This window comes from Cherax quadricarinatus, chromosome 77 (assembly GCF_038502225.1).
Source record: "Cherax quadricarinatus isolate ZL_2023a chromosome 77, ASM3850222v1, whole genome shotgun sequence".
Taxonomy (NCBI): Eukaryota; Metazoa; Arthropoda; class Malacostraca; order Decapoda; family Parastacidae; genus Cherax; species Cherax quadricarinatus.
In genome coordinates this window covers 18,601,072-18,620,202 of record NC_091368.1, presented here as the reverse complement: position 1 = coordinate 18,620,202, position 19,131 = coordinate 18,601,072, and the positions used below count along the sequence as shown (strand labels likewise).

General features: G+C 41.1%; 1 protein-coding gene across 1 annotated transcript in view; it reads right to left on the bottom strand.

Moving 5' to 3' along the window:
• Positions 1-857: 857 nt before the first annotated feature.
• Positions 858-19,131, bottom strand: part of LOC128702061 (glutamate receptor ionotropic, delta-2-like) — a 141,761-nt gene continuing 123,487 nt past the window's right edge. The window contains exons 12-14 of the mRNA XM_070101511.1: positions 11,812-11,911; positions 5,130-5,259; positions 858-938 (exon numbers count right to left, since the gene is read on the bottom strand). Coding sequence (XP_069957612.1) covers positions 858-938; positions 5,130-5,259; positions 11,812-11,911 — 311 coding nt within the window. The remainder of the gene's footprint in view (positions 939-5,129; positions 5,260-11,811; positions 11,912-19,131) is intronic.

The window sequence follows — 19,131 nt, the reverse complement described above, 5'->3', positions numbered from 1 at the left end:
TTTCCTCCCAGCATTTGTGTATTCTTGTTTAGTTCTCTCTGTGTGTTGAACATTTTTGTGTTAATTCCTTTCATTCAGCCAGTGTCTAATTTGTCTTATTTCCACAGACAATAGTGCCATTGTTTTGTGCAAGCAAGAAAATCATTTTTTTCAAATTTTTCACACCTCAAGTTTCATAGCAAGAAAATTCTAGTATTGTGTTTATGTTGATGTGTTGTGTTCTGCATCACTGTAAGTGTTCAAACCTTTTGTTCTGTGTTTTTGCATCTATTATTTTTTCATATTTCATTGAACAAATTCACTCTTAGTGCAATTTTTAAGTTCTTTTAAAGTAAATTATTCTTTTGCTAGTTCAGTAAGTGTTGCTTAAGCTGCAGTTAAGAGTTAAAGTGTTCACTCAGTTCATTCTTTGCTATATTTTCTTTCCTTGTAAACAGGGTTTTCTTGTGTGTGTAATATTTTTTTTATTATTGCACATTGACTCATTTTGCAATAATTCTTATGCAAGCATTGTGTTGTCATTAAAATTTTTCTTTCAGAAATTTTATGTAGTGTGTGCAGTACTTTCGATTAGCAATTGTTATTTGCAGTATTGCTACAGTTTAGTTCAGTGCAGTTTCTTATGCTCTGTTCTGTGCATAATATTTTATTCTTTGTGTGCCATTTTCTTTTCTTTTAGTGAATTGTTTCCAAGTTTGTTTTAATTTTGCAAAAGCTTTATTAAGTCCAATTTAACATTTTTTTGATTGATTCATCAATTTATTGTTGAATTTCCCTATTGCACTGAGAGTAAAGACAACTCACTGTGCCATTAATCCAATTTAAAGTAAAATTTGAGTAAATTAGATTTGAGTAAATTACAAGTTCTCTTGATTTTCAAAGTGTTGTTTATTCAGTTGAGTATTTTCATGTGTGAGTTTCCTTGCTTTCTGTGTGTCCTGTCAATTTTTAATTACTTATGCAGAATAGTTAAGCATTTTCTTCCCATTTAAGTTCACTGTGTTGTGTGTTCCTCAGTTACATTTTCTTTTATCTAAATTCTTGTTTTACATTTTGCAAATATGTCTCAAGTCTTCTCAAGCGATGCCTCAGCACATGCTGCTAGTACAACCATTAATGCATCAGTTCACAATTCGAGTAACCCTGTATCAAATAATAGACACACACAGACTTCTAGCCTGCGTAATTTCAGTCGTGATCCATATAATGCTATGCCATTGTTCAATGGTAACCCAGACAACCTAGAAGGTTGGTTTACCACTGTTCGAGCCAGAGCTAATGCTTCAGTTGATGGTCTTCCATCTGAGAGTTGTTTAATCAGTATCGGAAAGGAGAGTCTAGCCCGTTCTCCAGCTGCCTCACATGTGTTCAACTTAATTCATATGAAGGACTTTCAAGGTCTAACCAGGTGGCAAGATTATGAACAGTTAATTCATAACTATCTTGAACCGGTGCCCCCACGCTAACTTATTCTGAGAAAAAAATTAATTTCTTCTGTTGCTTCTCTGGCATAGCTCCTGATGACGCAGGGAGACGTGAAAGTACTTGAGCTGAAGATTTCCATATCCCGTAGCTTGCGCGTATATATATATATATATATATATATATATATATATATATATATATATATATATATATATATATATATATATATATATATATATATATATATATATTTCAATAACAACACTGCAAATAGCCAGAGGATCGAACCAGTGTTGTTATATTATTATTATAATAAAAAAGAAGCGCTAAGCCACAAGGGCTATACAGCACTGCAGGGTAGGGAAGGAAGCGAGGGTATTGGGTGGCAGAAGGGGGGAGGGATGATCAGTAGGTTACAGAAAACAGCGGGGCAGGGGATAATGCGGGGGTAGAGGGTTGCAAGAGATTGAGGTAGAAAGGGCTGAAGGCATCAGAGTTTGTGAAGTCAGTTGTTGTCAAAAAGTCAATGAGAGAGTCCGGATGAAAGGTGGGTCCATCAGCGAGAAGGGAAGCTAAAGAGAGAGCAGTGGAGCGAAGACGACGATGGAGGTATATTCTGCGTGCTCGTTGATAAAGTGGGCAGTCCAACAGAATGTGGCTGACTGATAATGGAGCCTGACAATTCTCACAGAGAGGGGCAGGGCGCCTCTCAATGAGAGATCCATGAGTAAGACAAGTATGGCCAATGCAAAGACGGGAGAGAGTAGTCTCCCAACCTCGACACTGGTGACAAGAAGACGGCCAGTAGCCTATACTAGGTTTAATAGACTGAAGTTTGTTACCGAGCATAGTAGACCAACGTTGTTGCCAACGGGTGTGAAGGTGGGTAGCTATTGCAGCAAAATAGTCCGTAAATGGAATACCTCTATATGAAACTGGTAGGTCATGTACTGCTGACCGCGTAGCAGTATCTGCCTGTTCATTGCCCTGTACATCAACATGACCAGGGACCTAACAAAAAACAAGATCTTTATGCTTGGTAAAGATGCAGCGTAGCCAAAGTTGGATACGGAGGACTGAGGGGTGAGGTGTATCAAATTTCTGTATAGCCTGTAAAGCACTAAGGGAGTCTGAGACAACCACAAATGATGACACAGGCATAGATGCAGTACGGATAAGTGCTGCAAGAATGGCAAACAATTCAGCAGTAAAAATACTAGCCGAAGACAGTAAACGCCCTCGTACGACGCTGTCCGGAAACAATGCTGCGAATCCTACGCCGTCAGAAGACTTAGAGCCATCTGTGTACACTGCAATGACATGAGAATGAGAGTCGAAGTGGTCAAGAAAAAGAGAGCGGGAAGCGACCTTAGGCAGTTGGGCTTTCGAGCATGGAAGCGAGAAAGAACACACTCGAACAGCTGGAACTTCCCAGGGGGGTAGGGAAAAGTGAGATGCTACATGAACATAGAAAGGTGGTAATTGAAGAGAAGACAAGAGCGAATGTAGGCAAAGATAGAAGGGACGGAGTAAACAGGGGCGGCGAACAAATAAAGAATGTCTACTAATATCAATGACCATTCTATAAATGGAAGGATTGCGGAGATCATGAGAGCGTACATAGTAGCGAAGGCAATGGGCATCACGGCGATCGGACAAGGATGGAACTTTCGCTTCTGCATAGAGGCTCTCAACAGGGAAGAGCGAAAAGCACCAAGGCATAAATGCAATCCTTGGAGATGAATGGGGTTAAGGCTAGAGAGAGTAGCAGGAGAGGTCATCATAATCAAGTATCGATAAAATGAGGGTGGAATGTAGGCGAAGTAGAGTTCGACGATCAGCTCCCCATGAAAGATGAGCAAGGGTTTTAAGAAGGTTCAGCCGGCTGTGACAAGTTACCTTCAGAGAGGTAATGTGAAGTTTCCAGGATAACCTACCTGACTGTATCACGTTCAGGGATACGGGAGCCATAGAGGTACAAAGGATGATCGGAGATGACAGAGCGTCTAGTGAAAGTAATTTGGTGAGTTTTGGTGCTGGAAAATTTAAACCCATGTGTGGTGGCCCAATTGGAAACACGGTCGACCGCATGCTGGAGAGAAACTGTAATGAGGTGACCCGTGTTGTTATAGCCCGCCTCATGGTGAACGAAAATTCACGACGCTCTAACCCACGGGACCATTATATGGATTGTATTGGGCTGTCGGTAAGAGCGTCGTGAATTTTCGCTCACCATGAGGTTGGGCTAAAACAACACAGCAGGATAGCAGATGAACAAGAGGCTTTAGTGAAAGGTAGAAGGTTTGTAGATCAAGTGTTTACAGTGAAACATAGAGGTGAACAGAATTTAGATAAGGGTAGAGAGGTTTTTGTGGCATTTATGGATTTGGAAAAGCCGTAAGGCAGGGTGGATAGGGGAGCTATGTGGGAGATGTTGCAATGGATGGAAAAGCAGGTAGGTTACTGAAAGCAGTGAAGAGTTTTTACGAGAATAGTGAGGCTCAGGTTAGAGTATGTACGAGAGAGGGAGATTATTTCCCAATAAAAGCAGACCTTAGACAAGGATGTGTGATGTCACCATGGTTGTTCAAAATATTTATAGATGGGGTTGTAAGAGAAGTGAATGCTCAGGTGTTGGCAAGAGGTTGGGGTTAAAAGATAAAGAATCTAACACAAAGTGGAAGTTGTTACAGTTGGTCTTTGCTGATGACACTGGGAGATTCTGAAGAGAAGTTGCAGAGGTTGGTGGATGAGTTTGGTAGGGTATGTACAAGAAGGAAATTAAAAATGAATATAGGAAAGAGTAAGGTGATGAGGATTACTAAAAATTAGGTAACAAACGACTGGATATAAGATTGGAGGGAGAGGGTATGGAGGAGGTGAATGTATCCAGATATTTAGGAGTTGAGGTGTCAGCAGATATGTCTATGAAAGACGAGAAAAATTATAGAACTAATGAGGGAACAAAGGTAAGTTGTGCACTGAAGAGACTGTGGAGAAAGAAAGTAATCCCTGGAAGGAAAAAGGAGAATGTATGAGTCTATAGTGAAACCAACACTCTTTCATGGGTGCAAATCGTGGGTGATGAATGATGCAACAAGGAGAAGGTTGGAGGTTGGGGAAATGTGTCTGAGGGCAATGTGTGGTGTGAATATAATGCAGAAAATCAGTAGCCTGGAGGTTAGAAGGAAGTGCGGAGGTTTCTAGAAGCATTATTCAAAGGGCTGAGGAGGGGTTGTTGAGGTGGTTCAGACATTTAGAGAGGTTGGAACAAAATAGAATGACTTGGAGTACGAATAAATCTGTAGTGGAAGGAAGACGGGGTAGGGGTCATCTTAGGAAAGGATGGAGGGAGGGGGTAAAGGAGATTTTGTGTACGAGGGGCTTGGACTTCCAGCAAGCATGCGTGAGAGTGAGTAGAGACAAGTGGTTTTTATTATTTGACATGCTGTTGGAGTGTGAGCAAAGTAACATTTATGAAGTGATTCAGAGAAAATGATTATCCGGATTTAAGTCCCTGAGCTCTGAAGAAAGGGTGTTAATATGTTGCAGTTTAAGTGTAGTATATGCATGCCTCTGTCAAGACAGTCTATTCAAGCCAGAGTCTTCTTTTTCAGGTCACCCTGCCTCAGTGGCAAACGGCCGATGTGTTAATAAATGAAATACTCATATTATTCTGATTTTAGAAGTGTAAAATACTTTACCCAGAGGTTGCGGAAAGCAAGGGAAGTGTTAACAGTGATCTTGGTTGGTGGATATTCACAAGACGTAGCGTTGGGCATATAAGCTTGTGTCCAGTAGTCATACAACCCTGTTTGTGTTACTGACTTGATGCTGCCAAAAAAACAATGTACTGTATGTAGAATTAAATTGGAAGACATCTTGTTCTTAATTTTCACGTTAATTTGTGCAATAAATTTTCTGTTCTGAAAAGGAAGGGGTCGAAATAAATTTATTTACAGGAAGTAAATTTAGTTATATTAATGATCTGATAGCCTGTCTCCTGTGAAAGTAATACATTTTCAGTACAATCATCAAAGCATAATATATGAAGATTGTAGGTACCTAGGTAATATATTGTGTCTATTCAAGCGAAAAATCCTGAAGCTCTGTTAATTAGTTCTAAACCCAAGTTTAATCTGTCACCAGATGTTATTAGCACACACACAGCAAACAAGTGGTTTTGAATCATTTACCAAACTGCAGCAGGCCAGGATTCGACCCCACGACACATTGTCCCGCCTCAGGAGACCACACGATGTACATGTCACCTTAACATCTGAGCCATCGATCCCACAAATAACATGAGTCTAGATGGTAAGGTGACGTGTGTGTGTGTGTGTGTATATATATATATATATATATATATATATATATATATATATATATATATATATATATATATATATATATACATATATATATATATATATATAGTGCCGAATAGGCAGAACTTGCGATCTTGGCTTAAATAGCAAAGTTCATCTTGCCATATAGGACAAGTGAAAATTTGTGTATGTCAATCTGTATGTATGTGTTTGCGTAAATTTGTGTGAATGGATGTATTTTAGTATGTATGTATGTCTGCAATATTTACGTACACTTGTGCATGTGTATTCATATGTATGCAAGTGAAAATATTTATATTCATCACAATTAGTAATACCACCAAAACTAACACCACCATCACTTTCACTACCACCATCAATCACTACCACTGCCACCATCACAATCATTACCACCATCATTACCACTACCAACATCACTACCACTACCATCACTATCACTACCATCATTACCACTACCACCATCATTACCACTACCATTACTACCATTACCACCATCACTACCACCATCATTATCACTACAACCATCACTACCATTACCACTATCACTACCACTACCTCCATCACTATCACTACCACCATCATTACCACTACCACCATCATTACCACTACCACCATTACTACCATTACTACCATCACTAAAACAACCACCATCACTATCACTACCACCATCATTAACATTACCACCATCATTATCACTACCACCATTACAACCATTACCACCATCATTACCACTACAATCACTACCATTACCACCATCACTATCATCATCATTACCACTACCACCATCATTACCACTACCACAATTACTACCATTACCACCATCACTACCACTACCACCATCACTATCATTACCACAATCATTACCACTACCACCATCATTACCACTACCACCATCATTACCACTATAACCATCACTACCATTACCACCATCACTTCCACTACACAATCACTACCACTAGCACCATCATTTGAACTACCACCATCGTTACCACTACCACCATTGCTACTACATCCACCATCATTACCACTACCACCATAATTACCACTACCACCACCATTACCACTACCACCATAATTACCACTACCACCATCAACACCGCTACCACCATCATTACCACTACCACCATCAACACCGCTACCACCATCATTACCACTACCACCATCAACACCGCTACCACCATCATTACCACTACCACCATCAACACCGCTACCACCATCATTACCACTACCACCATCAACACCGCTACCACCATCATTACCACTACCACCATCAACACCGCTACCACCATCATTACCATTACCACCGTCACCACCTCAACCCCCATCCTCTACATGGGTATATATATATAATAATCTAAAACCTATAACAACAACAACAACAACAACAATAATAATAATAATAATAATAATAATAATAATAATAATAATAATAATAATAATAATAATAAAATAATAATAATAATAATAATAATAATAATAATAATAATAATAATAATAAATCAATAACTCGGTGGTGCCTAAAATTATAAAGAAAATCTAACGAGGATTTTTAAAGCAATTTCATGAAGAGAATACCTGCACATATAACAGTGAAGAGATAACACCTGCACATATAACAGTGAAGAGAGAACACCTGCACATATAACAGTGAAGAGAGAACACCTGCACATATAACAGTGAAGAGAGAACACCTGCACATATAACAGTGAAGAGAGAACACCTGCACATATAACAGTGAAGAGAGAACACCTGCACATATAACAGTGAAGAGAGAACACCTGCACATATAACAGTGAAGAGAGAACACCTGCACATATAACAGTGAAGAGAGAACACCTGCACATATAACAGTGAAGAGAGAACGCCTGCACATATAACAGTGAAGAGAGAACACCTGCACATATAACAGTGAAGAGAGAACACCTGCACATATAACAGTGAAGAGAGAACACCTGCACATATAACAGTGAAGAGAGAACACCTGCACATATAACAGTGAAGAGAGAACACCTGCACATATAACAGTGAAGAGAGAACACCTGCACATATAACAGTGAAGAGAGAACACCTGCACATATAACAGTGAAGAGAGAACACCTGCACATATAACAGTGAAGAGAGAACACCTGCACATATAACAGTGAAGAGAGAACACCTGCACATATAACAGTGAAGAGAGAACACCTGCACATATAACAGTGAAGAGATAACACCTGCACATATAACAGTGAAGAGAGAACACCTGCACATATAACAGTGAAGAGAGAACACCTGCACATATAACAGTGAAGAGAGAACACCTGCACATATAACAGTGAAGAGAGAACACCTGCACATATAACAGTGAAGAGAGAACACCTGCACATATAACAGTGAAGAGAGAACACCTGCACATATAACAGTGAAGAGAGAACACCTGCACATATAACAGTGAAGAGATAACACCTGCACATATAACAGTGAAGAGAGAACACCTGCACATATAACAGTGAAGAGATAACACCTGCACATATAACAGTGAAGAGAGAACACCTGCACATATAACAGTGAAGAGAGAACACCTGCACATATAACAGTGAAGAGAGAACACCTGCACATATAACAGTGAAGAGAGAACACCTGCACATATAACAGTGAAGAGAGAACACCTGCACATATAACAGTGAAGAGAGAACGCCTGCACATATAACAGTGAAGAGAGAACACCTGCACATATAACAGTGAAGAGAGAACACCTGCACATATAACAGTGAAGAGAGAACACCTGCACATATAACAGTGAAGAGAGAACGCCTGCACATATAACAGTGAAGAGAGAACGCCTGCACATATAACAGTGAAGAGAGAACACCTGCACATATAACAGTGAAGAGATAACACCTGCACATATAACAGTGAAGAGATAACACCTGCACATATAACAGTGAAGAGATAACACCTGCACATATAACAGTGAAGAGATAACACCTGCACATATAACAGTGAAGAGATAACACCTGCACATATAACAGTGAAGAGATAACACCTGCACATATAACAGTGAAGAGATAACACCTGCACATATAACAGTGAAGAGAGAACACCTGCACATGTAACAGTGAAGAGATAACACCTGCACATATAACAGTGAAGAGATAACACCTGCACATATAACAGTGAAGAGATAACACCTGCACATATAACAGTGAAGAGATAACACCTGCACATATAACAGTGAAGAGATAACACCTGCACATATAACAATGAAGAGAGAACACCTGCACATATAACAGTGAAGAGATAACACCTGCACATATAACAGTGAAGAGATAACACCTGCACATATAACAGTGAAGAGAGAACACCTGCACATATAACAGTGAAGAGATAACACCTGCACATATAACAGTGAAGAGAGAACACCTGCACATATAACAGTGAAGAGAGAAGACCTGCACATATAACAGTGAAGAGAGAACACCTGCACATATAACAGTGAAGAGAGAACACCTGCACATATAACAGTGAAGAGAGAACACCTGCACATATAACAGTGAAGAGAGAACACCTGCACATATAACAGTGAAGAGAGAACACCTGCACATATAACAGTGAAGAGAGAACACCTGCACATATAACAGTGAAGAGAGAACACCTGCACATATAACAGTGAAGAGAGAACACCTGCACATATAACAGTGAAGAGAGAACACCTGCACATATAACAGTGAAGAGAGAACACCTGCACATATAACAGTGAAGAGAGAACACCTGCACATATAACAGTGAAGAGAGAACACCTGCACATATAACAGTGAAGAGAGAGCACCTGCACATATAACAGTGAAGAGAGAACACCTGCACATATAACAGTGAAGAGAGAACACCTGCACGTATAACAGTGAAGAGAGAACACCTGCACATATAACAGTGAAGAGAGAACACCTGCACATATAACAGTGAAGAGAGAGCACCTGCACATATAACAGTGACGAGAGAACACCTGCACATACAGCAGTGAAGAGAGAACACCTGCACATATAACAGTGAAGAGAGAACACCTGCACATATAACAGTGAAGAGAGAACACCTGCACATATAACAGTGAAGAGAGAACACCTGCACATATAACAGTGAAGAGAGAACACCTGCACATATAACAGTGAAGAGAGAACACCTGCACATATAACAGTGAAGAGAGAACACCTGCACATATAACTGCACATATAACAGTGAAGAGAGAACACCTGCACATATAACAGTGAAGAGAGAACACCTGCACGTATAACAGTGAAGAGAGAACACCTGCACATATAACAGTGAAGAGAGAACACCTGCACATATAACAGTGAAGAGAGAGCACCTGCACATATAACAGTGACGAGAGAACACCTGCACATACAGCAGTGAAGAGAGAACACCTGCACATATAACAGTGAAGAGAGAACACCTGCACATATAACAGTGAAGAGAGAACACCTGCACATATAACAGTGAAGAGAGAACACCTGCACATATAACAGTGAAGAGAGAACACCTGCACATATAACAGTGAAGAGAGAACGCCTGCACATATAACAGTGAAGAGATAACACCTGCACATATAACAGTGAAGAGAGAACACCTGCACATATAACAGTGAAGAGAGAACACCTGCACATATAACAGTGAAGAGAGAACACCTGCCCATATAACAGTGAAGAGAGAACGCCTGCACATATAACAGTGAAGAAAGAACACCTGCACATATAACAGTGAATAGAGAACACCTGCACATATAACAGTGAAGAGAGAACACCTGCACATGTAACAGTGAAGAGAGAACACCTGCACGTATAACAGTGAAGAGAGAACACCTGCACATATAACAGTGAAAAGGGAACACTTGCACATATAACAGTGAAGAGAGAACACCTGCACATATAACAGTGAAGAGAGAACACCTGCACATGATAACAGTGAAGAGAGAACACCTGCATATATAACAGTGAAGAGAGAACACCTGCACATAACAGTGAAGAGAGAACACCTGCACATATAACAGTGAAGAGAGAACACCTGCACATGATAACAGTGAAGAGAGAACGCCTGCACATATAACAGTGAAGAGAGAACGCCTGCACATATAACAGTGAAGATAGAACATCTGTACGTATAACAGTGAAGAGAGAACACCTGCACATATAAGAGTGAAGAGAGAACGCTTGCACATATAACAGTGAAGAGAGAATACCTGCACATATAACAGTGAAGAGAGAACACCTTCACATATAACAGTGAAGAGAAAACACCTGCACATATAACAGTGAAGAGAGAACGCCTGCACATATAACAGTAAAGAGAGAACAACTGCACATATCACTTGTTCTTCTAAGCTTCACCTGGTAACAGTTGATCAGGTTTTGAAATCTGAAGTCAACTGGATATTTGCTTTCTGAAGTTATAAGTAATGTGATGAGAAAACTGTAGCTAACAGATGGATGTCTTCGGCATCTTGTGGTGTTGTATGTAAGTCTTAATTCATCTCTGGGTATTAAAAAACTCTTTATAATGCAAGTTTTTAATTTTTTTAAATGTTCAATATTTTAAAATTCTCTACAATCCTCTAAGAAAAACTGTTTCTTAATAGATTATTTAATTTGATATCAATAAGTTCAAATAAATTTTGTCCGAGGATAAGTGCACTTGCCAATTGTTCCTAGAATCTGGTCCTTGTTACCGTACATATGAGTTTAAATTTTGAAGCTGAATGAAGAAGTCGTTCAAGAGTTAAATAAAAACGAACAGATAAAAAGACAAACTCCTACAACTTCTTAAAATACAACCGCTAAAATGTTAATTAACATGAGAGGTTTATGGAGGTGTAAACTACACTACATTACGTTACACTTCCCATACATTACGTGGATCGTCTTCCATATTCTCTTACTAATAATTACATAATACATACATAAATAAATTGTTATAATAAAAAATTTACGGACAACAGTGTTAATCTCAGCTTGAGGGAAGGTACCAGAGGGAAGGTACCTGAGGGAAGGTACCTGAGGGAAGGTACCTGTTACTGATGACAGAGACCAGAGGACTGTCTTTTTGACCAACCATTGATGACATGAACGGCATAAATCTTTCACTCGATGAGTAGAAATCACACCTTCCTGCCGGAAGTAAATAAATAAATAGCTATATAAATAAATAAACAGTTAAATTATTAAACAAAATGTATTTATAATATAAATATTTCTGGAAGGTTGAGGGTTTTTCTGCAAGACAGTCACCATGACGGTCAGTCCAAGACAGTCACCATGACGGTCAGTCCAAGACAGTCACCATGACGGTCAGTCCAAGACAGTCACCATGACGGTCAGTCCAAGACAGTCACCATGACGGTCAGTCCAAGACAGTCACCATGATGGTCAGTCCAAGACAGTCACCATGACGGTCAGTCCAAGACAGTCACCATGACGGTCAGTCCAAGACAGTCACCATGACGGTCAGTCCAAGACAGTCACCATGACGGTCAGTCCAAGACAGTCACCATGACGGTCAGTCCAAGACAGTCACCATGACGGTCAGTCCAAGACAGTCACCATGATGGTCAGTCCAAGACAGTCACCATGACGGTCAGTCCAAGACAGTCACCATGACGGTCAGTCCAAGACAGTCACCATGACGGTCAGTCCAAGACAGTCACCATGACGGTCAGTCCAAGACAGTCACCATGACGGTCAGTCCAAGACAGTCACCATGACGGTCAGTCCAAGACAGTCACCATGACGGTCAGTCCAAGACAGTCACCATGACGGTCAGTACAAGACAGACACCATGACGGTCAGTCCATGACAGTCACCATGACGGTCAGTCCAAGACAGTCACCATGACGGTCAGTCCAAGACAGTCACAATGGCGGTCAGTCCAAGACAGTCACCATGACGGTCAGTCCAAGACAGTCACCATGACGGTCAGTCCAAGACAGTCACCATGACGGTCAGTCCAAGACAGTCACCATGACGGTCAGTCCAAGACAGTCACCATGACGGTCAGTCCAAGACAGTCACCATGACGGTCAGTCCAAGACAGTCACCATGACGGTCAGTCCAAGACAGTCACCATGACGGTCAGTCCAAGACAGTCACCATGACGGTCAGTCCAAGACAGTCACCATGACGGTCAGTCCAAGACAGTCACCATGACGGTCAGTCCAAGACAGTCACCATGACGGTCAGTCCAAGACAGTCACCATGACGGCCAGTCCAAGACAGTCACCATGACGGTCAGTCCAAGACAGTCACCATGACGGTCAGTCCAAGACAGTCACCATGACGGTCAGTCCAAGACAGTCACCATGACGGTCAGTCCAAGACAGTCACCATGACGGTCAGTTAAAGACAGTCACCATGACGGTCAGTCCAAGACAGTCACCATGACTGTCAGTCCAAGACAGTCACCATGACGGTCAGTCCAAGACAGTCACCATGACGGTCAGTCCAAGACAGTCACCATGACGGTCAGTCCAAGACAGTCACCATGACGGTCAGTCCAAGACAGTCACCATGACGGTCAGTCCAAGACAGTCACCATGACGGTCAGTCCAAGACAGTCACCATGACGGTCAGTCCAAGACAGTCACCATGACGGTCAGTCCAAGACAGTCACCATGACGGTCAGTCCAAGACAGTCACCATGACGGACAGTCCAAGACAGTCACCATGACGGTCAGTCCAAGACAGTCACCATGACGGTCAGTCCAAGACAGTCACCATGATGGTCAGTCCAAGACAGTCACCATGACGGTCAGTCCAAGACAGTCACCATGACGGTCAGTCCAAGACAGTCATCATGACGGTCAATCCAAGACAGTCACCATGACGGTTAGTTCAACATAGTCACCATGACGGTCAGTCCAAGACAGTCACCATGACGGTCAGTCCAAGATAGTCACCATGACGGTCATTCCAAGACAGTCAGCATGACGGTCAGTCCAAGACAGTCATCATGACGGTCAGTCCAACACAGTCACAATAACGGTCAGTCCAACACAGTCACCATGACGGTCAGTCCAACATAGTCACCATGACGGTCAGTCCAAGACAGTTACCATGACGGTCAGTCCAACACAGTCACCATGACGGTAAGTCCAACACAGTCACCATGACGGTCAGTCCAAGACAGTCACCATGACGGTCAGTCCAAGACAGTCACCATGACGGTCAGTCCAACATAGTCACCATGACGGTCAGTCCAAGACAGTTACCATGACGGTCAGTCCAACACAGTCACCATGACGGTAAGTCCAACACAGTCACCATGACGGTCAGTCCAAGACAGTCACCATGACGGTCAGTCCAAGACAGTCACCATGACGGTCAGTCCAACATAGTCACCATGACGGTCAGTCCTACACAGTCACCATGACAGTCAGTCCAACACAGTCACTGTTACAAAAAAACGCGATTCTAAAAGTATAGAGATCTCCAGTGAATACTAGAAAGGACTGCCCTTTAGCATCCAGCCTGTTACTGGGTTTTCGTAACAATTAGTCAGTATCCTTGTCCAATTATCCATTAGAATTCAGTATGAATTATTAGTGCTTTAGGATTACAACAGGAAGTTACTAACTAGAGAAAATAAAATTTAATAAATTTATTGAGTATCGTCTAGAGGTATATTATCAAAGTAAATTAAATTAATAATAATCAAAATAATAATAATCACTTCTCTCGAGTACAGTATTATTGTGCTGAAAGCACATATCGCATTTATAATTCTTAAGTACCGTCTGGTACATTAACATTTAATAAGATATTACAAATATGTACAAGTGTGTATGTGTGTAAGTGCTCTAAGTAGTTCGCTATGTCTCACGACTCGACTAGACTTAAACAAGTGACTGACAAAGTCCTCAAATAAACTAACTTCTTGACCAATTGGCAATCAGAACAGTCTGCTTGAACAACAAAAAGAATGCTAAGCCCAATAGCAATATAACAAGCAACTGCGACACAGAATCAGGAACAAGGAGATAATATAACAACACTAAGTAGGGACCATCAGCAGATCCTCCACAAAAGTCACAAAACTCCCATAAAACTACTGAATCTAAGTTCAGCATAAGAAAATTCCCGACTGTGATAATACACAGATACCAGTACAAGTTAGGTCAGAAGCTACAGCTCAGGACCTGAGTTACTCAGAGTGTCTTTGCGACACACAACCTCAGTACAACGTCGAAAATCATTAAGTCTATACAATGTTCTGTGAACAGAGTTCTACAGAATTAGCAAGAATAATGAGACAGACAATCTGTCCAACCACCAAGAGAGTCTAGACCAGACTGAATACTTCAGACGAGGTGAGGACATCCCCCCTCGATCACGTGATAGCTCCGTGGACAGCTGCTGCTCAGAAACAGAAGCTGGCAGTCTAACGAGCCACAAGCGATAATTACAGTAGTTAGACAATCAAGACTTGAACTGAGCACATATGTTACATCCTACCTAACAACATGACTAAGTCAAATAATAATATAAAGTCATATATTTACGATTTAGCTATTATCGCAAATATAAGCAATATAAAATTATATGAAAAGGTAATATACATTATATTCATAATCATAATATACATTATATATATTGCAACCCATTCAGGGGTTGCAACACCCCCCCAACACGACAAACGGTCGCACTAGGAGTTGCATTAATGTCTTTCACATTACTGATTACTCAAGTTACATTACTAACAATATAATATAAACATTAATCAGAGTCCCTCTTGTGCCAAGCACCTCTATAATTTCACAGCATCTATACACTAAGATATGCCCCTAGTACTAGGGCAGTACACAGTATCGTATCTCTGCATACTCTTGGTTATGTACATCAGTGCAGAGACAGGATAGCGCAGACAAGCAGGGCACTTTGAGGCTCGATCATAATAGAGGAGAATGCATTCCACTCTTAAGTAGTGGTTGTGGAATGCTATGCAGTATGGACATCTGAGTATGAAACAGCTTAAGGTGTGTAGTGAAGGGGGGGGGGTCTGCGGCAGGACAGTGTTCCGCCAAGCAGTAACATCGCCCACATGACACTACCCACTCATCACTCAGCTTATGTCTCCTCCTCATACACATCACTACTGTGAATATATAAATATAATAATTAGACATGACATGAGTATACATAGTTAATATGGGCTGGAGGGATTACATTACTTTACTGAATTTGACATAGCAAGTAACAAAAGGTATTTGGGCATTAAAATCACGTTAATTTAAAATGGGGAAGTGCCCAAATATACGTCAAAATGTTCCAAGGACACCACAAGAGCTAGAGCCTCTTTCTCAATAGTGGCATAATTTTTGTGGTGTCCTTTAAGCTTAGATGAATAGTAACATATAGGATGGAGAATGTCAGTGGATGTTGACTGTTGGAGCAGCACAGCGCCCACTGCATAACCACTCGCATCTATATGTAAAAAGAAGGGAAGATTGAACATTAAAATGGTATAAAATACCGACAGGTTGTTAGGTAAGACACATATGCAACAGTTAGGTATCTTTATTATGAAACGTTTCGCCTACACAGTAGGTTTCTTCAGTCAAGTACAGAAAAGTTGATAGAAGCAGAAGATACTTGAAGACGATGTAATCAGTCCATCACCCTTAAAGTTTTGAGGTGGTCAGTCCCTCAGTCTGGAGAAGAGCATATTGTTTCATACTATGGAACAATGCTCTTCTCCAGACTGAGGGACTGACCACCTCAAAACTTTAAGGGTGATGGACTGATTACATCGTCTTCAAGTATCTTCTGCTTCTATCAACTTTTCTGTACTTGACTGAAGAAGCCTACTGTGTAGGCGAAACGTTTCATAATAAAGATACCTAACTGTTGCATATGTGTCTTACCTAACAAGGGAAGATTGAAATTAGGACTCTTCAACACAGGAGCAGAGGAGAGCAAACATTTCAGTCTTTTGAACGAGTCTGAACAATCTCTAGTCCAGGTGAACTGAACTTTGCTACTAGTAAGCTCAGTGAGAGGAGCTGCAATCTGAGAAAAGTTTGGACAGAACCTGCGATAATATCCTGCCATACCCAGGAATCTCTGTACTCCCTTCCTATCCTGTGGCACTGGAAATTCAGAAATTGCACGAACCTTAGCCTCAATAGGAGCAACCTCACTTTGGCCGATACAAAAGCCTAGATAGGTAATCTTGGCTTGACCAAAACTACATTTAGCTAAGTTAACAGTGAAGTTGTAGTGCGCCAGTCTCCTAAACAATGCTCTGATACGCGTCAGGTGCTGTTCCCACTCGTCACTGTACACCACTAAGTCGTCAAGGTAGGCTTCTACTCCTTCTAAGTTGTGGGTCAACTCGTTCATTATACGTTGAAATGAAGAAGCCGCGTTACATAGGCCGAAGGGGGTGACGAGGTAGTTAAACAATCCATCTTGAACAGTAAAAGCAGATATTTCTTGAGCACGTTCAGTAAGCGGGACTTGATAGTAGCCTCGTAAGAGATCTAAACGGCTGACAAACTGGGCTCCTGACACACGGTCAATAAGGTCGTCAATGGGAGGTAGAGGATAACCATCAGGCAAGGTGACAGAGTTCACTTTCCTGTAATCAGTGCACATCCTGAAACTACCGTCAGGTTTAGGCACTAAAATACAGGGAGATGCCCATGGACTTTTACTGCGCTCAATAAGTCCGTGAGATAACAGAAAATCAACCTCTTCTCTCAATGCTTTATGCTTTGTTGGACTCATCCTATATGGTGATTGCTTAATGCGTGATGCTCCCTGTACATCAACGTCATATACACCTAGAGTACAACGTTTAGGAACATCACTGAACAATTAAGGGAAATGCAAAATCATGTTTTTAATATCACCAGCTTTATCAATCCCAAGGTTACTAAGAAAATCGTCTAGTGACTGTAGAGTCACTGAATTTTCTAAACGCACCTCTATACCTCTAGAGATGTCAGGTAGACTGACGTTTTCTTCCTCTGTCCTAGGAAGAATAGATGTAGTACGTAGAGGACTAGCGTAGTATGCCTTAAGCTGGTTAACATGGTACACATGATTAGATTTCTTTTTCCCAGGCGTACGTACCAAATAATTTACGTCGCTAAGCCTTTTCACTACTTCCAGGGGACCATCATACCTGGCTTGTAGAGCATGACCTGGTACTAATTTCCGAGCCATCACCTTATCTCCTGCTTTAAAAGAACGAGAGACAGCACGCTTGTCATAATGTTGCTTCATTCTAGCTTGAGCTGAAACTAGGTTTTTCGAAGCTAGCTCTCTAGCGGCTGTCAAATGTTGCTGCATTAATGAAGGTGATGTGCTCAATGATGGATTTGATTTTCCTGTCCACACGTCTTTTAACACTGCGAGAGGACCACGCACTTGGTGTCCAAATATTAATTCAAATGGATTAAATCCGAGACTTTCTTGCTTACTTTCCCTCATAGAAAACAGAAGAAAAGGTATACCCTCATCCCAGTCTCTAGAAAAATGTTCACAATAAGCTCTCATCATAGACTTCAATGTCTGATAAAATCTCTCTAGAGCACCTTGTGACTGTGGATGATAACTGGTTGAAAGTACAGACTTTATTCCTAGGTGGGATAATGCTTCTCGAAAGATCTTAGAAGTGAAATTAGATCCCTGATCTGATTGTATCTCTCGTGGCAATCCAACCTGGGAGAAAAATTTCATCAGCGCTCTCACAATAGCACGAGCATTAATTTTTCTCTTAGGAATAGCTTCGGGATAGCGTGTTGCAGCGTCCATAATAGTAAATAAGTATTGGTTTCCTAGTTTGGTTCTAGGCAAAGGACCAACACAATCAATAATAAGCCGTGAGAATGGTTCATCATCCACGGTGATAGGAATGAGAGGTGGAGGTGTGTGTGCTGGCTTGCCTGTCACTTGACACATGTGGCAACCTCGCACATGATCAGCTACTGTTTCCTTCATTTTAGGCCAAGTAAAATGTTTTGTCAGCTTACCGAGTGTCTTCTTGACACCCAAATGTCCTCCTATGGGACTATTGTGAGCAAAATCAATGGCTTGTTCACGAAATGTAACTGGTAACACTACGAGATGCTTGACTGTGGTGGAAACACTATCAGCTGACAACTTACATGTATTTTTCTCCATCAGAACACCATTACTATAATAGTAACAATTATCGAGATCCTTTGCTTCACTCTCAGTAACTGCTATATCTCTCAGTCTTTCCAGTGACCGATCAACAAACTGATCCTTGATTAAATCATCATGAGTTGGAAATTTAACGCCAGTTGTGTCCTGACTAGGTTGAAGACATGGGGGAGTTGGTGTTAATGATCCTGGGTGCAGAGCGT